This window comes from Carassius auratus, chromosome 15 (genome assembly GCF_003368295.1).
Source record: "Carassius auratus strain Wakin chromosome 15, ASM336829v1, whole genome shotgun sequence".
NCBI classification, from domain to species: Eukaryota; Metazoa; Chordata; class Actinopteri; order Cypriniformes; family Cyprinidae; genus Carassius; species Carassius auratus.
Window position 1 is genome coordinate 9409235 of NC_039257.1, and position 22462 is coordinate 9431696.

Consider the following 22462-nt stretch of genomic DNA (forward strand, 5'->3'; position numbering starts at 1 on the left):
ATAAAATATAAATCTGTGCAGAGCGACAGAGGGACAACATGTGGAGGTAAAACGAAACGTAATGGCATAGCAATTTGTCTTTTAAATAATTCTCACAGCCATTGACAAATAAGGACTTGAGCGATTATGAAATTAGGACAGACATTTTTCATAAATGTTTCACAAAGATTACATTTGAGAATTTAAAAAGATTTTTCCTTTTCCCTCAAAAAAACCCTATTTTATTTAATTAATAAAATAACATAAAAACACAGTTTTCAACATTGATAATAATAAGAAATGATTCTTGAGCATCAAATCATAATCATGTGACACTTAATATATTAATATATATTTTAGATATTAATATATTAAAACTGGCTGTTACAGTAAAAATAGCTCTTTTTACTGTATTTTAATCAAATAGCCTTGGTGAGCTATTAACATAAAAATCTTACTTTTAACAGTAATGTAACCTTGCCATGTCCCAAAAAAATATCAAAATATCTTAATACTTTTCACAAAAAAAAAAACATGAATATGAATATAGAAGTTCAAAACATGTTCATCTTAAAAAATGCAGGTCATTGTCTGTCTGATATGAATTTTTTTTAAATGTTTTTTTCCCCCCACAACATCAACATGTCATTGACCATTAAATGTCTGCACTAGTTCATCTAAGTACAGTATCTTGCTTTTGTTTTACCCATTTGTTGCAGACACGACTAAGAAACTAAAAGATGTTCTCCAGGAGTTTCACGGAGATGGGATTCTGGCCAAGTATAATCCTGAAGAGGTATTGCAACTCTTTATGGCCTTTTGAAGCATGCTATTTTGCAATGTTCATGCTGAGCTAAGAATGCTGTACTGGACCGAACGTTATGATGATGATCTAATTTCACTGGTTATTAGAGCCATGAAACTATATGATGTTTCTTCTGGGTGATGAAATCATTACAGTTTCCATAATCGCTTGCCATCCATTTAACGAAGATGCTTTTACTTGTCGTTTTGTGCTGCATAGAAGCCAGAAATCCTCAATCAGGTAAATTGTCGTTTTATGGTTTTACAGCCTGGCTGCACAGTTATTTGGTCAGTATGAAATATTAACCGAGTAACAGGGTGTGCATCACCTTCAGCAGGAGATTGACTTTGAGGGTTTCAAGCTCTTCATGGAGACATTCCTGGAGAGTGAACTTGCTGAGGAGTTCTGCCAGCATCTCTTCCTCAGTTTCTGCAACAAAGACCCCAAACCAAGCCCCTCCGTGACAGACAAGCAGAGAATCATGGGTAATCTAAATCTGCCCATTCGCACAGGCTGAACAAACTTCATCCAAACCTTTTGAGAAAAACAAATATACCTAATCAATTTATTGGTTGCACTTTATTTTACAGTACGTGTACTGACATGTACTTGTAGTGTACTTACAGTGTATTTATCTAAGAAAGTTCTGGTAATACAAGGTAACTACAATGGGGTAGGGTTAGGTTTAGGGGTAGGTTCAGGGTTAGTACCTAGTTATTACATAGTTATTGTAATTACTATAAGTACATAGTATGTACATGAGGAACAGGACTGTAAAATAAAGTGCTACCAATTTATTTATGTTTTATTTTAAAGAATATAATACTTTTATTCAGAAAATATGCAAAACTAACAGTAAAGACATTTCTAATGTTACAAAAGATTTTGATTTCAAATAAATGCTGTTATATAAATTTCAATTCATCAGAAAACCCTGGAAAAAATGTATCAGTCCACAAAAATATTCCATGTTTGATAATAATCAGGATATAAGAGTGATTTCTGTAGGACCATGTGATGATACTGAAGGCTAATGGCTGCTGAGAATTAAGCTTTGCCATGAATCACATAGATTTTACATTATAATAGCATTTCAAAGTAATAGTATTTAATGTGTTTTTGCAGCCTTGTTGAGCATCTTTCCTCAAAAGCATTAAAAGGTCTCACTGACGCTGGTAGTGTTCAGTATGTATCAGTAATGTTAGTCACATATACGCTCACAAATCAAATATATTCTGTTTATTCCTGTTATTCGGTTATAATTGTATAAACAAACAATAAACTTGCAATGTTATTTCCCAAAACTCTAGCAGGGAAACAGCTATAGAGTGATTCAATCTCTTAATTATTTCCCAGTGATTTCTAACTAAAACACACTGTGTTAAACATAATTTACTTGTGGTTTACAAGGTTTAAAACTCCTAAAGGGAAGTTCCACTCCACCGAAGGTATCATCCGGTTCAGTCCAGCTGAAGGATATGATCTGTTACCTCTCTCTGCTGGAGGGCGGACGACCAGAAGACAAACTAGAATGTAAGATAACTTACCTTTCCTACTAATTGACTAGTTTTATGCAAAATGCCTCACAGTACAATTGCAAGTCCTTTGTGGTGTTGAAAAAGCTACCTTTTGGGTCCATTAATGATTTCCATAGAGAAATCTTAAGGCGGTGCTGCCATCTACTGGCAGCTTTTGTCCCATCTCGAATGGTTTTCTGATCGTAATTCCAGGCTGTTGGTTCAGAAACCTGTTGCTACGGGCTGCTCAGATGCTAATAACCTCTTGCTAAGGTTTAATTTGGCCTCCGAGATGCTATTATGCAAGAAAGAACAAACTGTTTGAATGGAAAACATCAGTGAAGGGCTTGTTCAGATTGAATTGGGCTGAGCTTGATTGAATTGTCTTCTTGAGAGATGCTGCCATTGGCTGAGCTGCTGGTTTCCATGGCGACGATCATTTATAATGGCTCATAGAAAAGCTGCGATTGCACTCTGAATTTTGAGATTCTTTCCATGGATAAGTTTTTTTTTTTGGACCTACAGAGCATGTTCCTATAGGTTACTGAATCCCTTTTTGATCTTTCTTTGTTTCTGTCGCAGTTATGTTTCGACTTTATGACACAGATGGGAACGGGTTTTTAGACAGTAAGGTGAGACCTTCATCTTAATTTCCAGCTCTTTCTTGGGTTTATTATTATTGTAATAACATGAAACGCCCCCTAGTGGTTCATTGCTGATTTGGTTGCATTTACTTATTTCGCTCTTCTCTGTTAAGTTTGCTTAGTCCGTATACATTTTTTGTTTTGTTTTGTTTTATAGATGCTTTTCATAAAAAAAGTAGATACAAATAAAGAATTCGAGATGAGACTTTTCAAGATAAACACAATTATAATTAAAAATATATATATATATATACTGATTTGGTGCAAAAATGTGGTGCATTTTGCTAGAAATTGCTAGTAAATTTCAACAGAAATTTCTAGAAACTTTACAAAGAATTGCAAGTAAAAATGTCACGTAAAACTGAATTAAGCAAGGCATTTTGAACTGAAGTAGATGAATAACAATATGTATTTCTATATAACATATAAAATAAATATAAAAATTAAAATTAAATATTTTTTATTATGATATAATATATGCACATACTGTAGCACACAGACACATTTATAGGTGTGTATTTAAATATTTTTAAATCTGTATTTAAATACACACTTATACGCGTTTATATGTGTATATGTTACAAGTAGAAGAAATAGTTGGAATAGAGTTGGAAGTAAACTTTTTACAAGAATGTAGATGTAGCAGGATTCAGGATCCCACCACAAGATCTTTGTGTAGAGTTACAGCGATGTTGTGCAGAAATGGTCTTCTCCTCTCAAACAGGAACTGGAGCACATTATCTCTCAGATGATGCATGTTGCGGAGTATCTGGAGTGGGACGTCACAGAACTAAAGCCGGTAAATTAAACCTGAATAGGCAGTGCGTGTCAAATCCGATCATATTTTTCTAATAATTAACATGTCTAACATCATTGGTTTTGGGGTGTAGATTCTGGAGGAGATGATGCAGGAGATCGACTATGACCGTGACGGGATGGTTTCTCTTGAAGAGTGGGTCCAGGGTGGTCTGACCACCATTCCTCTGCTAGTACTTCTGGGACTTGAAACTGTGATTATCAATTAAGCTTTACATATCTCTATATGTGTTTGTCTGATGTGTTTTTTTTTTTTTTTTTTTCATCTTGTCCATCTGTTTGTCCATCTATTCTAAATTCTTCCAAACCAAAAGAACAGATGCAGTGCATCACTGTTGATAAAAATTGAGCTGTTACACTCTGTTTGCCCACTAGATGGAGACCTCGACTCATTTTAAATGCCTTTTTGGTTGTACCAGTGGTCTAGTGCCTGATTTACTTTGCATGTCCTCCACATTGTTAATCCACATTTTTCAAAACATATTCCTTTGCTTTCAAGATCTGCATTGTCTCAGCAGGATTCCAGAATGCACTTTATGTAATTTACTCTAATGTTTTTCATAACAGTTGTCATAGTTGTATTATCCTTGTCAAGTCCTCATAGTTGTCTTATTCTCTCGCTATTATCTTTGTCTTTTTCTCTCTCTCTGTTGTGCAGAATGTAAAGGATGATGGGCAACATGTGTGGAGACTAAAGCACTTCAGTAAACCTGCATATTGTAACCTGTGTCTGAATATGTTGATTGGATTGGGAAAGCAAGGCCTCTGCTGCTCCTGTAACTCACAGCATTTATTATATTAACCATCAGTCACTTTGGTTCAAATATGATTTTTTTTAAAGTGAATATGGGCAAATGCAAATCCAAACCATCTAATCAATTACATTTGGAATATAAGTAAGCTAGTTTGTTAAATGTATCATCTTCAAACAGTGACATTCAAAGAATTATAGATTGCAAAGTCACAATAACGATACATTTCAATGTTTGTTTTTTTTATATTATTATTATTTAATTTTTGAAGTAATATGTTTTTAAGCTTAAAATGAATGCATTAATGCATCTCCAATCAAATTCATTGACATTAAAAACAAGACACTGTAATAATACATTTTATGAAAAATACATCTTAAAAATTGATACCAAAACAAGTTTTACTTTACACTGTGAATTCATTCTCTGTGTGTCTGTTTTATAGTCTGTAAGTACACCGTTCACGAGAGATGTGTGGCTCGAGCCCCCCTGTCCTGCATCAAAACATACGTCAAATCTAAGAAAAACACAGAGGTGCGTCGAATTGTAGTGTTTAAAAACCAGCACGCTTGGATCACCAATGCTTCATGGGGCTTAGAGCAAGGGCTTCTTTTCAGCTAATGAAATTAGAACGAAATTCTCTCTCTAAGCATTGCTAATTACATGATTAACCTGGTTTAAACAGAGACCTGAATGCACCAATGAGGAGCCTTAATAAACGCCTATGCACATTTGTGATTTGCCCGTATATTGTTTATTCCTCTATATATGCATTTATTTGCATTCTTACATATTAACACAAGCTTTTTTTTTTTTTATAGATTATGCATCATTTCTGGGTTGAGGGAAACTGTCCAAGCAAGTGCGATAAGTGTCACAAAACTATCAAGTGTTATCAGGGGCTTACGGGCCTTCATTGTGTCTGGTGCCAGATTACTGTGAGTTCATAAGTATTTATAATTATTACAGCTGTTATGCTCTGAACATATAACCATATGTGAATGTTGGGTTGTATGTATTTAATCCAAGTATTAATTATAAAAGTTATTAGTTTGCCACAAGTACAGTGCAGTTTGCACACAATGTAATTTGTAGGTATTAATTTATATTTTAATCAATTTATTAAAATGTGTAAACAATATTGATGGATTATCTGTTTTGTTTAAAAGTTTTAAAGCTCTGTCTTGCAGCTACACAACAAGTGCGCTTCACACGTCAAACCCGAATGTGGCTGCGGATCACTGAGAGATCACATACTTCCTCCAAACACAATATGCCCTGTTGTACTGGTAATATGGCATTATTCTTTTCCTATGTTATTTCAGGACTCAGTTGTATATAAAGCTCAGCTCTTTAAGACCTTTACGTGTGACCTTTAACTGCAGGAGAGACAGTCCACTCTGAGAAAAGACTCCAGCCAATCAGGAGGCCGGGGGAAAATACAAAGGACCAATTCAGTATCAGTGGATGGACAGGGGCTACAGGTGAATGACACACACTTATAGTCGGATATTGTTAAAAACAGGAAGTCCCAGGGGTGCATTTCCTGCAAACGGAATCAGACAAAATAGCACAGTGCTAAAGTGAATCTAATAGCCCCTAATGCTATCAGGCAAAATACATGACTGATATGAAATACATCTGGGTTGACTTAGCTATTTTTATGTTTTTTTTTATGATCATCTTACATAAATTAGGGACAATATGGAATATGTGAACTTTTAGAATGTTTTCAAACACCATTTACATATTAACGAGACATGCACTTATATACATTATTGGTCACACTTTATTTAAAGTTCCAGTTTTCTCTATTAACAAATATTTAACTACAACCTCAATGAACTCCTAATTTGCTGCTTATTTATAATTCGTAAGATAGTTGTTAAGTTTAGGTTCTAGGTAGGATTGTAGAATATGGTCATGCAGAATTTATTGGCACTTACTTTATACATTACTAATTAACGGTCAATATGTTAATAATAGGAATGCTAATAGTTAATAGAATTGGTCCCTATTCTAAAGCGTTAGCCATTTTTTTTTATTCTATGTATTTATCTATGTATTATGTATTATTTATGTATTATTTGTCATTATTTAATAAGGTTGATGTCTTACAGTATAAACGCTTATAATTAAATTCTGCATTTTTGTCTAAATAAATCAGTTTTAAAAGGAATGAAAAACACAAAAATGCATTAATTACAAATAAACACTAACAACTGAAATTATTGTTTTAAATGCTACAAGTGAATCTAGGCATTACAACATCATGATATACAGTATAAAACTGGTGTTTTTCAAAAATAAACATTTAGATTTTCTAATATAATAACATTTGACTATATATTCAGTATTGACTGAAACATATTTAAAGTTTAAAATAACTTAGCTATATAATCTGCATTGTTCATTCCTTATTTAACTAAAATATAAGTACACACACACACACACACAAAAAAAATCTATTAATATCAAGTTAACGAGTAACTTCCCGGTAAGTTATAAACTAAGTTTTGCTCAAAATACAATTGTATCTCAAGATCACACTTCTAGGCAGCTGTGACCCTCTGTGATTGGGTGTTGTCTGAGCATAGTAATGACAGAACCAAAAAAGACAAATCATGTCCCGGGTCATCCATCTTGGCTGGCGGCGGCTAACCAGTATAATAATCAGGATTATTATTTATAATTAGAGGAAGTAATGGATCACTCGTCACCGGACGGGCGGCTCATTAATTCACCTGGGCCTGCTGGGATTGTTTCGATGGGTCCTGTTTTAAGCGCTTCATCTGTGTCACTGTCCACCGGAAGACGACTCACACTCTCTGGATTAGTGTGTGAGTGCGTCGTCCGCTCCAAAAGCCCACAATCATCATGCATCCATGCAGAAAAGTGACTCATGGTCAAAGACTGTCATTAATGACTAAATAAGGAGCTGATTACTGAGGTTTGCCAGTTGCGTCTCATGACGTGGGTTTTACATGGGTAGTGCATCATAGTTCTGAAGAGTTATTCTGAGATCTTTTTTGAGCAGATTAACGTCAATGTGATGTTAAACTCTCATTTTTAATTATCAGAGAATAGAGAGAGAATTATCACATTGCTGACTGAAAATTAAGGTTCGGGTGGTGAAGAAAATTTTAAGAAAATGATCTGTTGATGAATTAATAATTTGGGGTATTTTCTGAGACTCATGTCATTAATAAATGTAAATAGACGCTGGTCAGTAAAATTTGCATCATGAAGCATAAAAGCTGATTTTAATGCTAAATGTTTCTAGATTAGGATATATAATAATGCTTGTATCCTTTGAATTTATAGATTACGCCATTAGAAGGAACTCATCCGTTGTTGGTTTTCGTCAACCCTAAAAGTGGAGGTAAACAAGGAGAAAGGTGAGAACTTTGAAAGATGGTGTCAGATTTTAATAAGAAAGTTACACTTTAGTATTTTCATGTAGCATTTTAACTGTCTTTCAGTCAATCTGCATAATTTATCCATCACTACAGTTTGTTTGACACCAGTGCATACCAGTTGCAGTCAAATTAGCAATGCGCTGAATGTGTTCGAGGTTGTTGATGAAACTTCTCTGAGTTACAATTACAGTTTCACATCTATTTCTGGCAGCCTAAACGAGGATCTAATCAAATCAGTTGCAATTTTAAGTCCATTTTTGGCATCATAAAGATCCATATCAGATTTCAGTTCCTCTTGATGGACAATATTGGATGAGATGGCCATGATCACCAGTATTTGTTGAATAGCTAATGTCTTGTAATAGCTATTATTAATGACAAAATCCTTAGTTTCTATTGCAAATTCATCCAACCACATCTATCTATTTTATATATATATATATTTTATATATATTATATATAAAATATATTAAAAAAATCACTGACTGTTAAATTTATGAACAAAAATGGCATCTGTGGTAAGAATTTCACTGTAACAAAATGGTAAAACAATATTATGGATGGAATATTGGTGCTTTAAAACTACCAAAATACTTTAAAAATACCTTAAAATACTTGAATGACCAAAATCTTTATATGTTTATGTATGATCTCTGTAAAATATCCATCTTTAAATGAAAGATAATTATATTTATAGCAATAGTTCCACTTAAGCACATTTAAATATACTTAAGTATATCTTTGGTAGGACCTCAGCACTACTTCAACACAATTAAAGTGCTTTAAGTACTAAATTAGTTGCTTCATTTTAAAATATCAGTTTAGTACCAGCAGTACAATTGCAGGGCATTTTTATTGCACACATAAATATGTAAATGTATTTGTATTATACTAAGCATGAAATAAATGTATTTTAAATATGTTTGAGTTCTTTAAAAAAAAAAATGGTTTGGATTAGATTTTTTATTTTTATTATTATGATTTCTTACATTTCTATAAATTCTGCCCTATCTAGAATCTTCCGAAAGTTCCAGTACCTCCTGAACCCCCGTCAAGTCTACAACCTGGCGAAGAACGGCCCCATGCCTGGGTGAGTGACAGTTCTCCTGACACTCCAGAGAGGCTTTTCTCTTATCATTCTATCAGAAGCATTTAGCTCCCTGCTGTCTAGCTTTTTAGGAAAGTATTGTTGTGCCACATTCTCGCTTTACGATCATAAGAGTTCTGACAACCCCACGTTAACAAGACACTGCTTGATAATAAAGTGCACTAATTCATGCATGACAATGTCGCTCTGCATCTTAGCTGGAAATGTAGACATTATTAAAGGGTTAGATCCGCCATCACAAACACCACGGAGAACAAAGCCAGGCGGTGGTAGTCTCCAGTGCTGACAGTCAGCTGGTAATAATAGATTCATGTTAGTGTTAGTGTGTCGCTGCTCTCGAGGCCTTGTGTGATCACGCATACCATCGCTGGTGTCAATCAAATGCATGCAAGCATGAGGCTCTGTGATCACTGACTCAATTTGTTATTAGTATGCCAGCTACGTGGTCACTTTTGAGTTAAGTGCACAGCCGTGAGGATTGTGACAGTATTCAATGAGACTATATTTAAAAAATGGAATTTCAAAGCAGAAATCTTATTTGTGTGTGAATGTTTGGGTAGACAGTGAATCGATTCTATTCACTGGTCATACTGTAGGTTTTGATTCAAATTTAGAAAAAACCGAATGATTCATTAATTGATTTGATTCTATTAGTCATTTGATTCTATATGCATTTATGGGTTTTGGGCAAAAAAGAAGAAAAACTACTCTAAATGCAGTTTAAAGAAAATAAAAATATTTATCAGCAAATTACTTTTCAACATTGATGATAATAATAATAAGTAGAAGAAATGCTTATTGAGCGCCAAATCAGCATAATAGATTGGCTTCAGAAGGATCATGTAAAAAACATTCTGAAAATTAGAAAAATTCAGCTTTGCATCACAGGAATAAATTACATTTTAAAATATATTCAAGTACAAAACAGTTATTTTAAATTGTAATAATGTTCCACAATATTACAGTTTTTATTGTATTTTCAATAAAAAAATGCAACATTGGTGAGCAAAATAACCTTTTTACAAATAAATATATACATAACACACATACATACATGCATAAATAAATGGGGTGGGGGGGGGATTTCTGTTGCTCTTGGCATTTGATAATTTTTTTCCAGATTTGTATGATTTTTTAAATGCATGCCACTGAGCGATGCTCTCCAGACACCGTTTAGAGCGTTTCAGCCAATTTGGTTTTGAACCTATTGATTATGTTGTTTGAAGTAAGGTGTAGCCCAAGTATTGATGTTTGCTGGTGGAAAATATAGCTTTTGACTTTATGCATTATGTTTGAAATAACACACAAGCTTGGCGTAGTCATGTGATGATAATGTGACATTGCTTTGTCGAGGTGACTGTCAGCCGTAGCTCTGGGCTCTCTGTCAGTTACAGGCCCTGCTAACACAATTAGAACAAACTGAGTGTTTGTTTCTTCATACTCAAACATCCTCAAAGTTGCTTTTTCATGAGATTGGTCATCTGCTTCTGCTCTCTAATATGATTTGGCAAGCCTGCATGTCCCAATAAGTAAAGTAATTGAGCGTCTTATTTTGTGTTAGAGCTTTATTATTGTGAAGGAACGGAAGACGCTGCAATGAACATTGTCTTGATAGATTTGATTAGCTTCTGAACAGGCTTGGCTTTCTAAAAGATGGATTTGCATTTGTTATTTAAACAAAAGATTAATTCATAATCCAATACAGAGAAAAAATTAACTATTATACTATTTGTATGTGTATTTTCTATAAATCATTGTTATCTTTAATTAAATCCATGCATATACAGTATATGATAATTGTAGAAATTTAAAAGTAAAGTATGGTTGTATTGCTTTGCTAACGCTTGGAGTCTTAGTAATTCTGATGCCCTTGATTTCAGCTTAAATTTCTTTCGAGATGTTCCAGTTTTCAGAGTCCTGGCCTGCGGTGGAGATGGGACCGTTGGATGGATTCTGGATGTTATCGGTGAGTTCAGATTAAAACACAGTTGTATGATGCCCAAGTAGTTCTTGTTTGTTTGCTTTGGCCTCTCGTTGACTGAGTCATTTCTTAAAGCAATTAAAAGCTTGAGTCATGTGGATCAGGGCTTCAGGGCATGTGCCATGCTGTAAACTAAATCCAAGAAGTTTTCAGTCTAGATTTGATAAAAACAACAAGCTAAAGTAAACTTCCTGACATAAAGACATCTTGAGGAAATATTGCAAAAAAAAAAAAGGCTTTTCTTGTTGTTTCAGAGGTTCTTTTGTACAGAAGTGATTTTGTTATATTAGTCGAAATAGTCAAATGCTTATTTTTCACAGAACTAAAGCTATTACATTCGTACCTGTATTTTCAGGGCAAATAGGATGATTATCTTTCTTCAAGAAATGGCATATTATTTATATCACCTGAAGAATAGTCTCTGCATGTGATTTTTTTTTAGATGACTGCGTGCTCATTTAGTCCTTTATTTGTGTCAAAATTGCCTCCATTTTTTATCAATCAAAACAAAGAGTAATAGACTGGATGCTTTCAGACGAGAGGAGTGTATTAGAAAAGAACCACTGTAGTTTTGACATTGCCATTTATTTCATTATACATTGAGCATGTTATACATATGTACTGTAGTTTGTATGGCCAATATGAGTATGCTCAAAATCAGCAAAGAGGTCATTAAAATTAAAACTGTATATAGGACAACTAGATATAATTTTATTCAACTTTGATCATTGGCTTTTTAATCTTTTAAACAACCTGTTAATGTTAACATGTTAACATAACAGTTATGTACAAATTTTAAAGTGTTATGTAGATTACTGTCTCTGGTTTGATTTTTGGTTATTATGAAACATGCTAGAGATGTCAAAAAAAAGAGTGTTTTTTGTGGACGAAGTAGTTTTTATTGTCTCTGAAAAATATTGTATTTAAACTCATGAAAATGCAGATCCTGTTGTAAATCATAGTGAAAAAAGAAAACAAAATCCACTATTACCCTTAGCAGTTTTTGTATAAACTATGTACTGTGTACAGTACAGTTGAATTCCCATAAATAGTCCTTTTTATTCATTATTGCTTTATTTTCTGGAGCAAAGGTAAAGCAAGTTCTATTTTTCCCCTCTGCCAAAGCAACTTTAGTGGAATCCTGGGATGTTGTGTTTTTCCTGTTGTTCTCTGAAGTGCTGTTCTTTCTCTTAGACAAAGCCAACTTTGAACAGAATCCCCCTGTGTGTGTACTTCCTCTCGGCACAGGAAATGACCTCGCAAGGTGTCTGCGCTGGGGTGGAGGTAATTTAAGTCATTTCAATATTTTAATTTGATGCTGTAAATGAGATTTCGTGTGAATCCTGAAGCCTAAATCCACACCGCGAGCCACACTGGAAAACTTATCACATATTATCACTGTAGTTTTTTTACTCATTCAAAACTACTTAGATCTAAATGTTACAAAAACGTCAGTTCCTTGTCTATAAATAGCTGGAGCACAATGAATCCAAACCCGAAACACCTCAGTGGAGTTATTTGTAATGTTGGCTTTCAGGCTACGACGGACAAAGTCTTTTGGAGATTCTCAAGGACATTGAGAACAGTACTGAAGTGATGCTGGACAGGTGGAAGATTGACATCACTCCTGTAGACAAAGATGAAAGAGGAGATCCAGTCCCGTATAGCATCTTGAACAATTACTTCTCTATTGGCGTGGTGAGTCTGAACAATAAAAGTTGCATGTAGAGACCCTGAGGCTGTCCACATACTTCCACTCTTTCCCTCTCTCTTTAAACAGAGAGACATGCATATCCACATCTGGCCGATGTGCTAGTCTGGTCTACTAACCGTGATACAGAATGTGATGACTGTGAGTGGAGTTTATGAATGAAGAAGTGAATAAGGCCCCTAAGTAATAAGACTAAATGAGCTAATCAAGAGGGCTGAGTGCTTTTTGAAATGCCAAGAGCATCTATTACATTAACAAAACCGTCCCTCATCACTGCGGTGAGGAGCGAAGCTTGCCAATTGACAATGAAATATGCCGTAGACGTTACACGGCTCTCGTCTTCCCGAACGACGATCAAACACGGCGTGTGTTGATGCTTCTCGGGCCGTCTGAAATCTAATGATGCTTATTACGGCGACCGCATGTCAGCCATTATCCAGAAATGTCAAGGGAAATACGGTAATTGACATTTACAGGTTTGACGGCTCTGTTTTATTTTAGATTTGTACACATCTTTAAAAAAAAAGAAAATGTAATGAGGGAGACATGCTTGGACAAATGTTAGTCAGTGTCATCTTGTTAATAAGGGAATGGATGGCTTTAAGTATTGATTTATGAAACATTCAGTCCCATGTTCACCTTTACATAAAACAAGTCTTTAATGGATAGACAGAGAGATAGACACATACAGTATATATATATATATAGTTGTGTGTAAAAAAATGTCAATTGATTTATAAATAAATCGATCTATGTCTCATTAATTATTCAGCTGCAGTATATTTAGTACTGTGTTAATGAAATGAAATTTTCAATGTGTTGTGAAATGTAGTTGTTTGTTTGGATTATACAGAAGTGCAAATCTCAGTGGGATCAAGTGATATTTTACAAGAAAACACAAAATGAAAACACAAATTCCTTTTGAAAACAAGTGAAAACCAATAGAGATTACAGAGCAAGTCGTGCTCATAATTACTTTGCAGATTATGCAAATGAAAAACAATGTCTTCCGTAATTATGTATATGAACTCTAGGAACTAAACAGCCAACAAATGCAGCTGTTGCCAGACAAGATGGTGCAAGAACATTAACAGAAAGGGCTAATTTAAGACATTTACATCAAAATCTATATCACAGCTTCTAAAAAACCTTAACTTTTAGGTCTAAGTTAACATGAACTCAGAATATGCATCATTGACCATATTTGAAACCTGGCAGTATAAACGATAGGGTTTCCACTGCTTTTTTTTAAAGGGGAATTTAAAGACTTTTTAAAGATCATCTAAAGAAAATAGAAAAAATAAATAGAAACAAACACCAAATAAATTCAATAAATGACTAAAGCAATAACAAGTGCCTGCCAAAAAGTCTAGGAAAAACACAGTTATTTTTCTGACCACATTAGCAGGTATTTTTTATTGTTTCAAGCGTAAAAACACTTAATTTTGATATATTTTTTAGAAAAATCAAAACTTCATATCTTTATATTGCATCTCAAGTATCTTGATTTAAGGATGTTTAGATATTTGTACTGGAAAACTAGACAAAATACAAAATAATGAATTGGATTTAACATTTAATGAAATTAAATGAATGTAAGACTTCCTGCTTCAGTTGAAGATGTTAAAAGGTTTTTAGCACTCAGAGTGTTTGAGACCCGCACAAACTCTGTCAAAAGAAAACTTCTCACTTCAAAAAGCAAAAGCAAAAATGTATTTCTCATAGCGAGTGCAGATAAACAGCCTAGAAGAAATGCGGCAAGATATAAAATCAGTCAGATTTAAATCCAAAGACCAACGGGATTGGTAAAACAATGCAACGCATCAACAAAACCCCCTCAAATCAAAGCTGTTCTTCATATTAACGCTTGTCTCGCTGACTGATCACCCTGTCAAGTGATATTTTGGGTAATTAGGTACCATTTAAATACCAAAGTTGAAATATCCCTCTCCGTTAGACAGGGGGTGTTATCATTTCGGTCAGAGCCAGAAGCTAGAGACAGTCCCTAATCACACAGGATCGCCTAAGATAATGTAGTCTGTTTCCTAATGACCCGCGCTCATGTCAAAGTCATTACTCTCCCGCTGAAGGCACATCATCTGCCTGGACAAGCCATAATTGGACTAAATGGTGAACTATGAGAGAACATTACACATGTCCCTTTATTAATTTGGTCACGAGAGTTTTGCAGTGGTAATTATCGGGGAGGGGTGGACAACGGCAGATGAAAGATAGCAAGTGACTGACTGCTGCAACTTTGACTTTAGAGTCAATGAAAGGAAATCTGCTCTCTCTCTCTCTCTCTCTCTCTCTGTCATGGATGCCGGATACGATGACGTCTCTGAAAGCTCCTTGTTTCAGCGCCGGGCATCAAACCAGAGCCAGGCCGAGGGGAGACTATGCCTTTGCTCTCGTGTTTTTATTTATTGTGCAGTTTGTAAGAAGAGAGCAATACAATCTTTTAGATACACCTGTCATTTTACCTTTCTTCTTGTTCTTGGTTGAAGAAAACCAAGACTGGTGGGACCCCGGGCCTCCCTTTGCTCTGCAACTAACAGCGGGTTTAAAAGATGTCAACAGTAAAGGAATTGATTTTTTTGGCTTGCACTAGATTTTTTTTCAGCGGTGAGCTAGCAGGGGGTCTTCTGAGTGGAGGTGGTTTCACAAATGGTCCTAACAGTGTGTTTGGGGCTTGGGGGAAAAGATAGGGAGGCGCCTCCTGGAGGAAGAAGAAAGTTTCAGCAAGTTTTTTAATCTCTGTTTGAGCACACCCAAGTTCACTCATACTTTATTTCCCCCGAATATATCTAGTCAGGTGGAAATGACCTGTTTGTGGAAAAATTTTTAGTGGTCTCCATACACTGGTATTTCAGTGTACTTTTGTTGTTTTGTTAGTATTTAGAATGAGATTTTATTTGTATATCTTTCCTTTCATTTTGCTTTTAAAGTTTTAGTAATTTTGTTTAATTTTTATTAGTCTTTTTAAAATGTCTATATAGTTTAAATGTTTAGTTTGTTTAGTTTTTGTTATTTTAGTACTTCAACTAGAAAATAAATAAAAATGAGAAATGACAACTTTATTTATTGTTTACTTCTCAAATGTTTTAGCATTTATTTTACATTTAGTTTTATCAGTAATATATATTTATTTTCTATAATCCTTAATTAATATTGCTAATTTGCTTTGATGATTCAACAGAACTGGCACGTATTAAAAATCAAGATTTTTTTTTCTGAAAAGGTATGGGCATAAAAGATAATTATTTTTTAAATCAACCAATATAATAATAATAATAATAGATCCTGACTGATTTAAAAAAAAAAAATCTAATACATTTCAACTATCTAATAAAGAAAATATATTCTTCTACTTAGAAGAAAAAAGTATTATAACAATTTCAGCTTAGAAGCCAAACTTTTATTTTATATATATATACAGTGGGGCTCAATAGTTTGGGCACTCATATTTTCACAGATTCTGCAAGGGGTGCCCAAACTTTCGAATTTTTTTTTTTTTTTTTTTTTTTGAGAACGTGGTGAGACATTCATTTCTGTTTTCTGGTTTCTGTTCATTCTATTTCAATATTCGTTCCATTTTCATGTGCTTCATAGATGTTTTACTTTTTTTTTTTTAAATAATTTGGTGTAACAGACTAATTATCTGAAAATGTGCCACTTTTGCCTGTATTCATCTTCATAATATGTCAGAACAATTTTTATTTTTTGCTGATAATGGGGGGGGGGCAATCTGTGAAATTCTGCTGAATGAAGAATGCATATCTTCTGTATTGTGTATGAAAGTGTCACATTTGTCATGCGTCTCCTGTTCGTCCTTACAAATGGCCAGGCCTTCAGAATCTACATTTCTCAATCAGGACATAAAGCCACTTTACATTTCAACCACCATCTCTATACATCACCATAGCAACAGAACATTTACAGTACACAAAAACACATGCAAACAGAGCGCACACGAGTGCATCTAAACCTCTAACCCCAGATGTCAGGATACCTGTGATGGGCGCCAGCTGAGCTGTAGCATCCTGTCTGTGTGTGCGATTAATTAGCCTGAACCACGTGTTCAGTCCTCTTGTCAATACTCATCTTCGTTGGCTAGAACCCTAGCAAAGAATCGCAAACACCTTATCTGTTAACACACATAAATATGCATGGAGCTGAAACTTGTTTCCAGTCGTGTGGAAGGGCGATCAGGCCCGTAATTGGAGCTCGGCGTGGGGGAAGGAATTTAGTTTTTGTCGTCAGAGTTTTGTCTGGTTTTAAAATACATTCATCTGGTTTTAAAATAAACACGTCTCTGTCTGCGACATCTCTGTTGTGGGGCTTTTGTTTATAGCTAATGGTCCGTGATAAAACCATCATGAAACTATTCAATACAATCCTCAATCTGTTGTCTTTTCATCTTCACACAGCTGTTTTGACAAATTCAAGATTTTAAGACCCAGATGCACAGAGGATGATGAGAGAATCTGATGCACGAGTGTAATACGTCAAAGGCTCCTAACGACCCATTGTCAGAGGCTCGCGAAACAGCGATGATGGTGTATCGGTGTGCATAAAAACCTGATCTGATTAGCTTTTTTCTCCTTTTTGCAGGATGCATCCATTGCTCATCGATTCCACATTATGAGAGAGAAACATCCAGAAAGGTTTAACAGCAGGTACCACTCGCTCTCTATCTCTGTGTTAACACCAAACACTTCACCAACACTGAATCTTAACTCCCACTGTTTTGGCTGTCATCTCAATCTGTAAGCTCGCCAGTGTGTCTGCTGGGTTTACAGTGAGTTAATGCCCTGATAACTCTCCTTCCCCCCTCAGGTGTGTCTTTGAAACTTCTGCCATGCTTTTAGACTTTATTTCACTTTCACTTTATTCTCTAAAATTAGATGATGATGTGGGACTGCATTATCAAGGATTCCCAAAACTTGATCTGATACTATATATACTGTATATACAGTACAGACCAAAAGTTTGGACATACCTTCTCATTCAAAGAGTTTTCTTTATTTTCATGACTATGAAAATTGTACATTCACACTGAAGGCATCAAAACTATGAATTAACACATGTGGAATTATATATGGAATTATAAAACAAAAAAGTGTGAAACAACTGAAAATATGTCATATTGTAGGTTCTTCAAAGTAGCCACCTTTTGCTTTGATTACTGCTTTGCACACTCTTGGCATTCTCTTGATGAGCTTCAAGAGGTAGTCACCTGAAATGGTCTTTCCAACAGTCTTGAAGGAGTTCCCCGAGAGATGCTTAGCACTTGTTGGCCCTTTTGCCTTCTGTCTGTGGTCCAGCTCACCCCTAAACCATCTGGATTGGGTTCAGGTCCGGTGACTGTGGAGGCCAGGTCATCTGCCGCAGCACCCCATCACTCTCATTCTTGGTCAAATAGCCCTCGATGCCTTCAGTGTGACTCTCTTTCATAGTCATGAAAATAAAGAAAGCTCTTTGAATGAGAAGATGTGTCCAAACTTTTGGTCTGTACTGTGTGTGTGTGTGTGTGTGTGTGTATATATATATATATATATATATATATATATATATATATATATATATATATCAGAACAATATCTGATACTATATGATTACAGATATATAAATATGACAGATAGATAGATATTATAATATATTTTACTTTTTAATTCATTACTATTTTTCGAGGAGCCTGATTCGACTACCAATCTCACAGTCGCAGAGGTGTTATGATTATGCTATATGGCTATATGGGTGTGCTTAAATGTCTGATTTCACATACAGTCAATGATGAGTGAAATCCCATTGATTAAAAACCTGTTATGGATTGCTTCATTATACTGGTCATCTTCAGCTCGCGAAGCTCAAAACAGAAATAGAGAACATTAATAACTGGCTACTGTCACAGCCTGTACATCAAAACATAAAATATTATTTTTGTATCTGCGAGACGTCTATAACACATTTTCCCTGTGTGTGTCGAATGTCTGACTTGACTCTTGGTAATGTATTTTGCCCCGCCCCTGAACATATGATTCAATGATCAATCGACTATCGGCAAGATTCGAAAATTACGATTCGACTAAGAAAATCCTTAGTCGGGGACACCCCTAATACAAGCATCTCTAAAATACTGTATATAAAAAAGACAAAGTGTTGATTTTTGTAGCACGCACTGCATACAGGCTTATTCATAATTGATTGATCCTTCCTAATTCTATATTATTGCATTACAGTACACACACACATATAATATTTTTATTAGTTGTCAAGAATAACATCTCCACCCCTACAAGAAAATGTAATATAATCACTGTAATAAAACAAATATAACACTGTTTTAAAACCACTCATCAAAATCACTCATAAAATGAATATTATATATTTTTTGATGTTTAATATTATATATTTACAGATGTTTTTTAAAGGCTTAATATTCAGATGCAACTACATAAAAAAATTATTTATAGGTTGGCTTTCCTGAAATTAAATCCCCGCTGTGGTGCTTTTAAAACATTTACCTGACACAACAAAACTCGCTCAACCAATGGCATGAGTTTAGGGTGGGACTTTCTGTTTGTCTGACCAATAGATGACCAGGAAACCTGTTTGGAAATGTTTATTACTTTGCATTTGCATTTAGTCATGCCAGTGTAACAGAAATGATACACTTCACCTTTACTTTATTCTATATTGCTACTGGAGTAATGTTGTGATCCGAGTTTACTCATTTGCAAAAATGATTTACTTAATAAAATCCTGTTCTTTGAGGACTTTTCTAAATAGCTGAGCAACAGATGTAGGTGCTCCTTTGTGCTGGAGTGTTTTATTCTTTGCTGAAAGGATCTGAGTGATGTGGAACATCTGTGATTAGCCCACAATGTGTGCACCTTCTAATGATGAGCAAATTTGATATCTATGCTCCCATTAATATTAATGTCCCAGTAAGTCAGTACGAACGCAGCCGAGTAATTGGTTGGGTAATTGAATTTGCTTGGGTAGTTTGACATCATTTTTCCATCACCGTGATGACACAAGACCTTCAGGAGAGTCTTTTAATAATCAAATGATAATTATACTTTGTACGTGCAGTCCTATATTTCAAACCTGGTGAGCAGATAACATTTTAATTTCAGGAATTAAGGATTGGTCAGGAGTCAGAAGACGCAAATGCCTTTGTTTATAGGACTGTGTTGATGTTGATTCAGATCCGTGTGGGACGCATAAAGAATCAAAGCGTATTCTGATCACACAAAAGCATGTGTACAGGAACTGTTTTATACCACTCTGTCTTTTGAATAATGATTAAGATATTTTAAGAAAATTATACCATCTGTTATTTGAGTTTGATAAATAATTCACATGAGAGAATGGGTTTAGATCTTTCTATTACATAGTATCTTTTCTTCCTCAATAATGTATGATGTAGGAAGGTATTGCAGACTCTTTTTTTTGTTGGATTTTTCTAGGAACCTTTATCTTTTACAAATATATAGCTGTTTTAATAAATCATCATATTAGTGAAGGCCATGCATATCTCGCTTGCAGTTAATAGTACTGGAGGGTTTTTGTATTAAAACTGACACATCTTAACCCAGGGGTCGTTCTGTGAAACAGGGCCTTTTGCAGTTTAACATGGTGCTTTTAAAGATACATTTTCAGAATTCTGTTAGATTAAATGAATTACACTGCCATCATGAATTAAGCAATTGAGCACAATAATCCTTTGAGCACAATTAAACATTTGGGCACAATTAATAGAAATAAATCAGACCAGATTCAGAGAAATTTAGCTTTACTTCACTTGCTCACCAACAGATACTCTGCAGTGAATGGGTGCCGTCCAAACAGCTGATAAAAACATCACAGTAATCCACAAGTTATCCACACCACTCCAGTCCAACTTGTGAAGTGAAAAGTTGTTTTAATTAAAAAAATTCCAATGATACTATTCTAAAATAACAGTCCATAATGTATAATTATGCTTCTTCTGTAAAAAAAAAAAGTCCATAATCTCTTATCCTCTCACATCAAAATCATATTTGTTTAGAAGTGTTTTGGACTGTTTTCACGGCATGTTTCTAACCTGATTCAGACTTTTTAACTGGAGAAAGCAATATTATGGATAGAGGACTTGTATTTTAGCCAGAAACAAAAGGGGCTTGATGATGGATTTGTTTATTACAAACACACAGCTTTTCACAACAAGTTAATTCATGAACTGGAGTCGTATGAGTGACTTGTGGATAATAGTGATGTTTCAATCAGCTGTTTGGACTCTCGTTCTGATGGCACCCATTCACTGCAGAGGATCCATTTCTCCAAAGCTTTTCCAATAAAGAAATAAACTCATCTCGGATAGTTTCATGGTGAATAAATATTCTGCAAACTTTCATTTTTAGGGTGAACTATTCTTTTAAGCCTTAAGAAAGGTATCAGTGTTGACTGTTTAACTTGTTTTTTTGACTGTGCTTTGTTTGTTACTACTTACAGTCTTTCCTTCTTAAAATGGTGTAGCGTTAAAATTAGCATATTTTTAATGACTTTTTGACTGTTTTCTCTGTGCAACTTTTCGAATCTCTAACATTTTTCCCAGTTCTCATATGTCATTGCGTTGACCTTAGTGAAGACACAAATATTTGATCGGCTTAATGAGCAACCCAACAATGGCCAATTGGTTTTTAATTATAACACGGAATCTTCTCGTTGATAACGGACGCGGGGTCTTGAGCGAACACGGCTCCCTGGTTTTATTTGCACCTCGGGTGATTACCAGGAGGAAGGTGAGAAGATTTGACACTTTGCAGATAGATTAATTTACTGCTGGAGTAAGACCAGAGGGTGATAATGAGGTCGAGGATTAAAAGCAGACAATCAGTGTGGCAGCGTCACACGGACTCGTTAAAGTACACTCTCTCTCTCGTCACTGATCGTTCATGCGCTTCCAAGATAATCTCTGTCTTCAAGACGATGCGAAAAAGGAGAAAAAAACATGTCTCGGTTGTCTTTGTTTTGTGAACTTAGTGTTATGTGTAGAGTCTGTGGCCTTGTGGTTATTGCCTACAAAAATACTGTACCACATGTTCCGGAGCCGTGTTTTACACCAAAATACTATAGTAAAATTGTGTTAAATTGAAATTAGCCATCACTGTCATATAAATAAAACACAAATAAATAAATAAATAAACAAATAGCATTTTAAAGCCTCTTAAAATGTTTGATGCTCATATGAATTTATTGAGTTTTTATGATAATAACAATAAGAGCTATTCATGACATCAAGGTGGAAATAGACATATGGCAGATGAACATGAATGGATGTGTGACTGTGTATGTTTATTTACTTAAGCCTTTAAATGAATTAATTTTAAATTAATATTTAAACCCCCAAATCTTTTTGATCATTATGATCTCATGTGTGCCCCCCCCCCCACCCCCATGGACACTACAAATGGATTTGCAACAGCTGTTCATATATTTGCCTTTTTACTTTCATGTTTAAAAATGGAATTTACATTTTTTTAATTTTTTTGTCAATATAGAAAAAATGTACCTTTCAAAATGAATTTCTTTTCTTTTGAACTTCCTTTTTGAATCCTGAAGAAAAAAAAAATGGTTTCCACAAAAATAAAGGTCACACTTTATATTAGGTGGCCTTAACTGCTAGGTACTTAAAATAAATCATATTGTATTGCAAAACAACTTTTTGCTGCTATTGTGGTGG

At 34.7% G+C, this 22462-nt stretch overlaps 1 protein-coding gene across 5 annotated transcripts in view; it reads left to right on the forward strand.

Moving 5' to 3' along the window:
- The window catches only part of dgkb (diacylglycerol kinase, beta), a 42466-nt gene that overhangs the window by 1915 nt on the left and 18089 nt on the right, over positions 1-22462 (forward strand). For 2 of the 5 annotated variants that reach the window (XM_026282163.1, XM_026282167.1), the window contains exons 3-20: positions 699-775; positions 1004-1024; positions 1119-1269; positions 2195-2317; positions 2884-2933; positions 3670-3744; positions 3836-3955; positions 4420-4537; positions 4959-5047; positions 5335-5451; positions 5704-5802; positions 5899-5997; positions 7838-7911; positions 8948-9022; positions 10921-11006; positions 12216-12305; positions 12559-12719; positions 17347-17411. In XM_026282163.1, coding sequence (XP_026137948.1) covers positions 699-775; positions 1004-1024; positions 1119-1269; positions 2195-2317; positions 2884-2933; positions 3670-3744; positions 3836-3955; positions 4420-4537; positions 4959-5047; positions 5335-5451; positions 5704-5802; positions 5899-5997; positions 7838-7911; positions 8948-9022; positions 10921-11006; positions 12216-12305; positions 12559-12719; positions 17347-17411 — 1690 coding nt within the window. The remainder of the gene's footprint in view (positions 1-698; positions 776-1003; positions 1025-1118; positions 1270-2194; positions 2318-2883; positions 2934-3669; positions 3745-3835; positions 3956-4419; positions 4538-4958; positions 5048-5334; positions 5452-5703; positions 5803-5898; positions 5998-7837; positions 7912-8947; positions 9023-10920; positions 11007-12215; positions 12306-12558; positions 12720-17346; positions 17412-22462) is intronic. The other 3 variants (XM_026282164.1, XM_026282166.1, XM_026282165.1) reach the window with 3 other exon arrangements.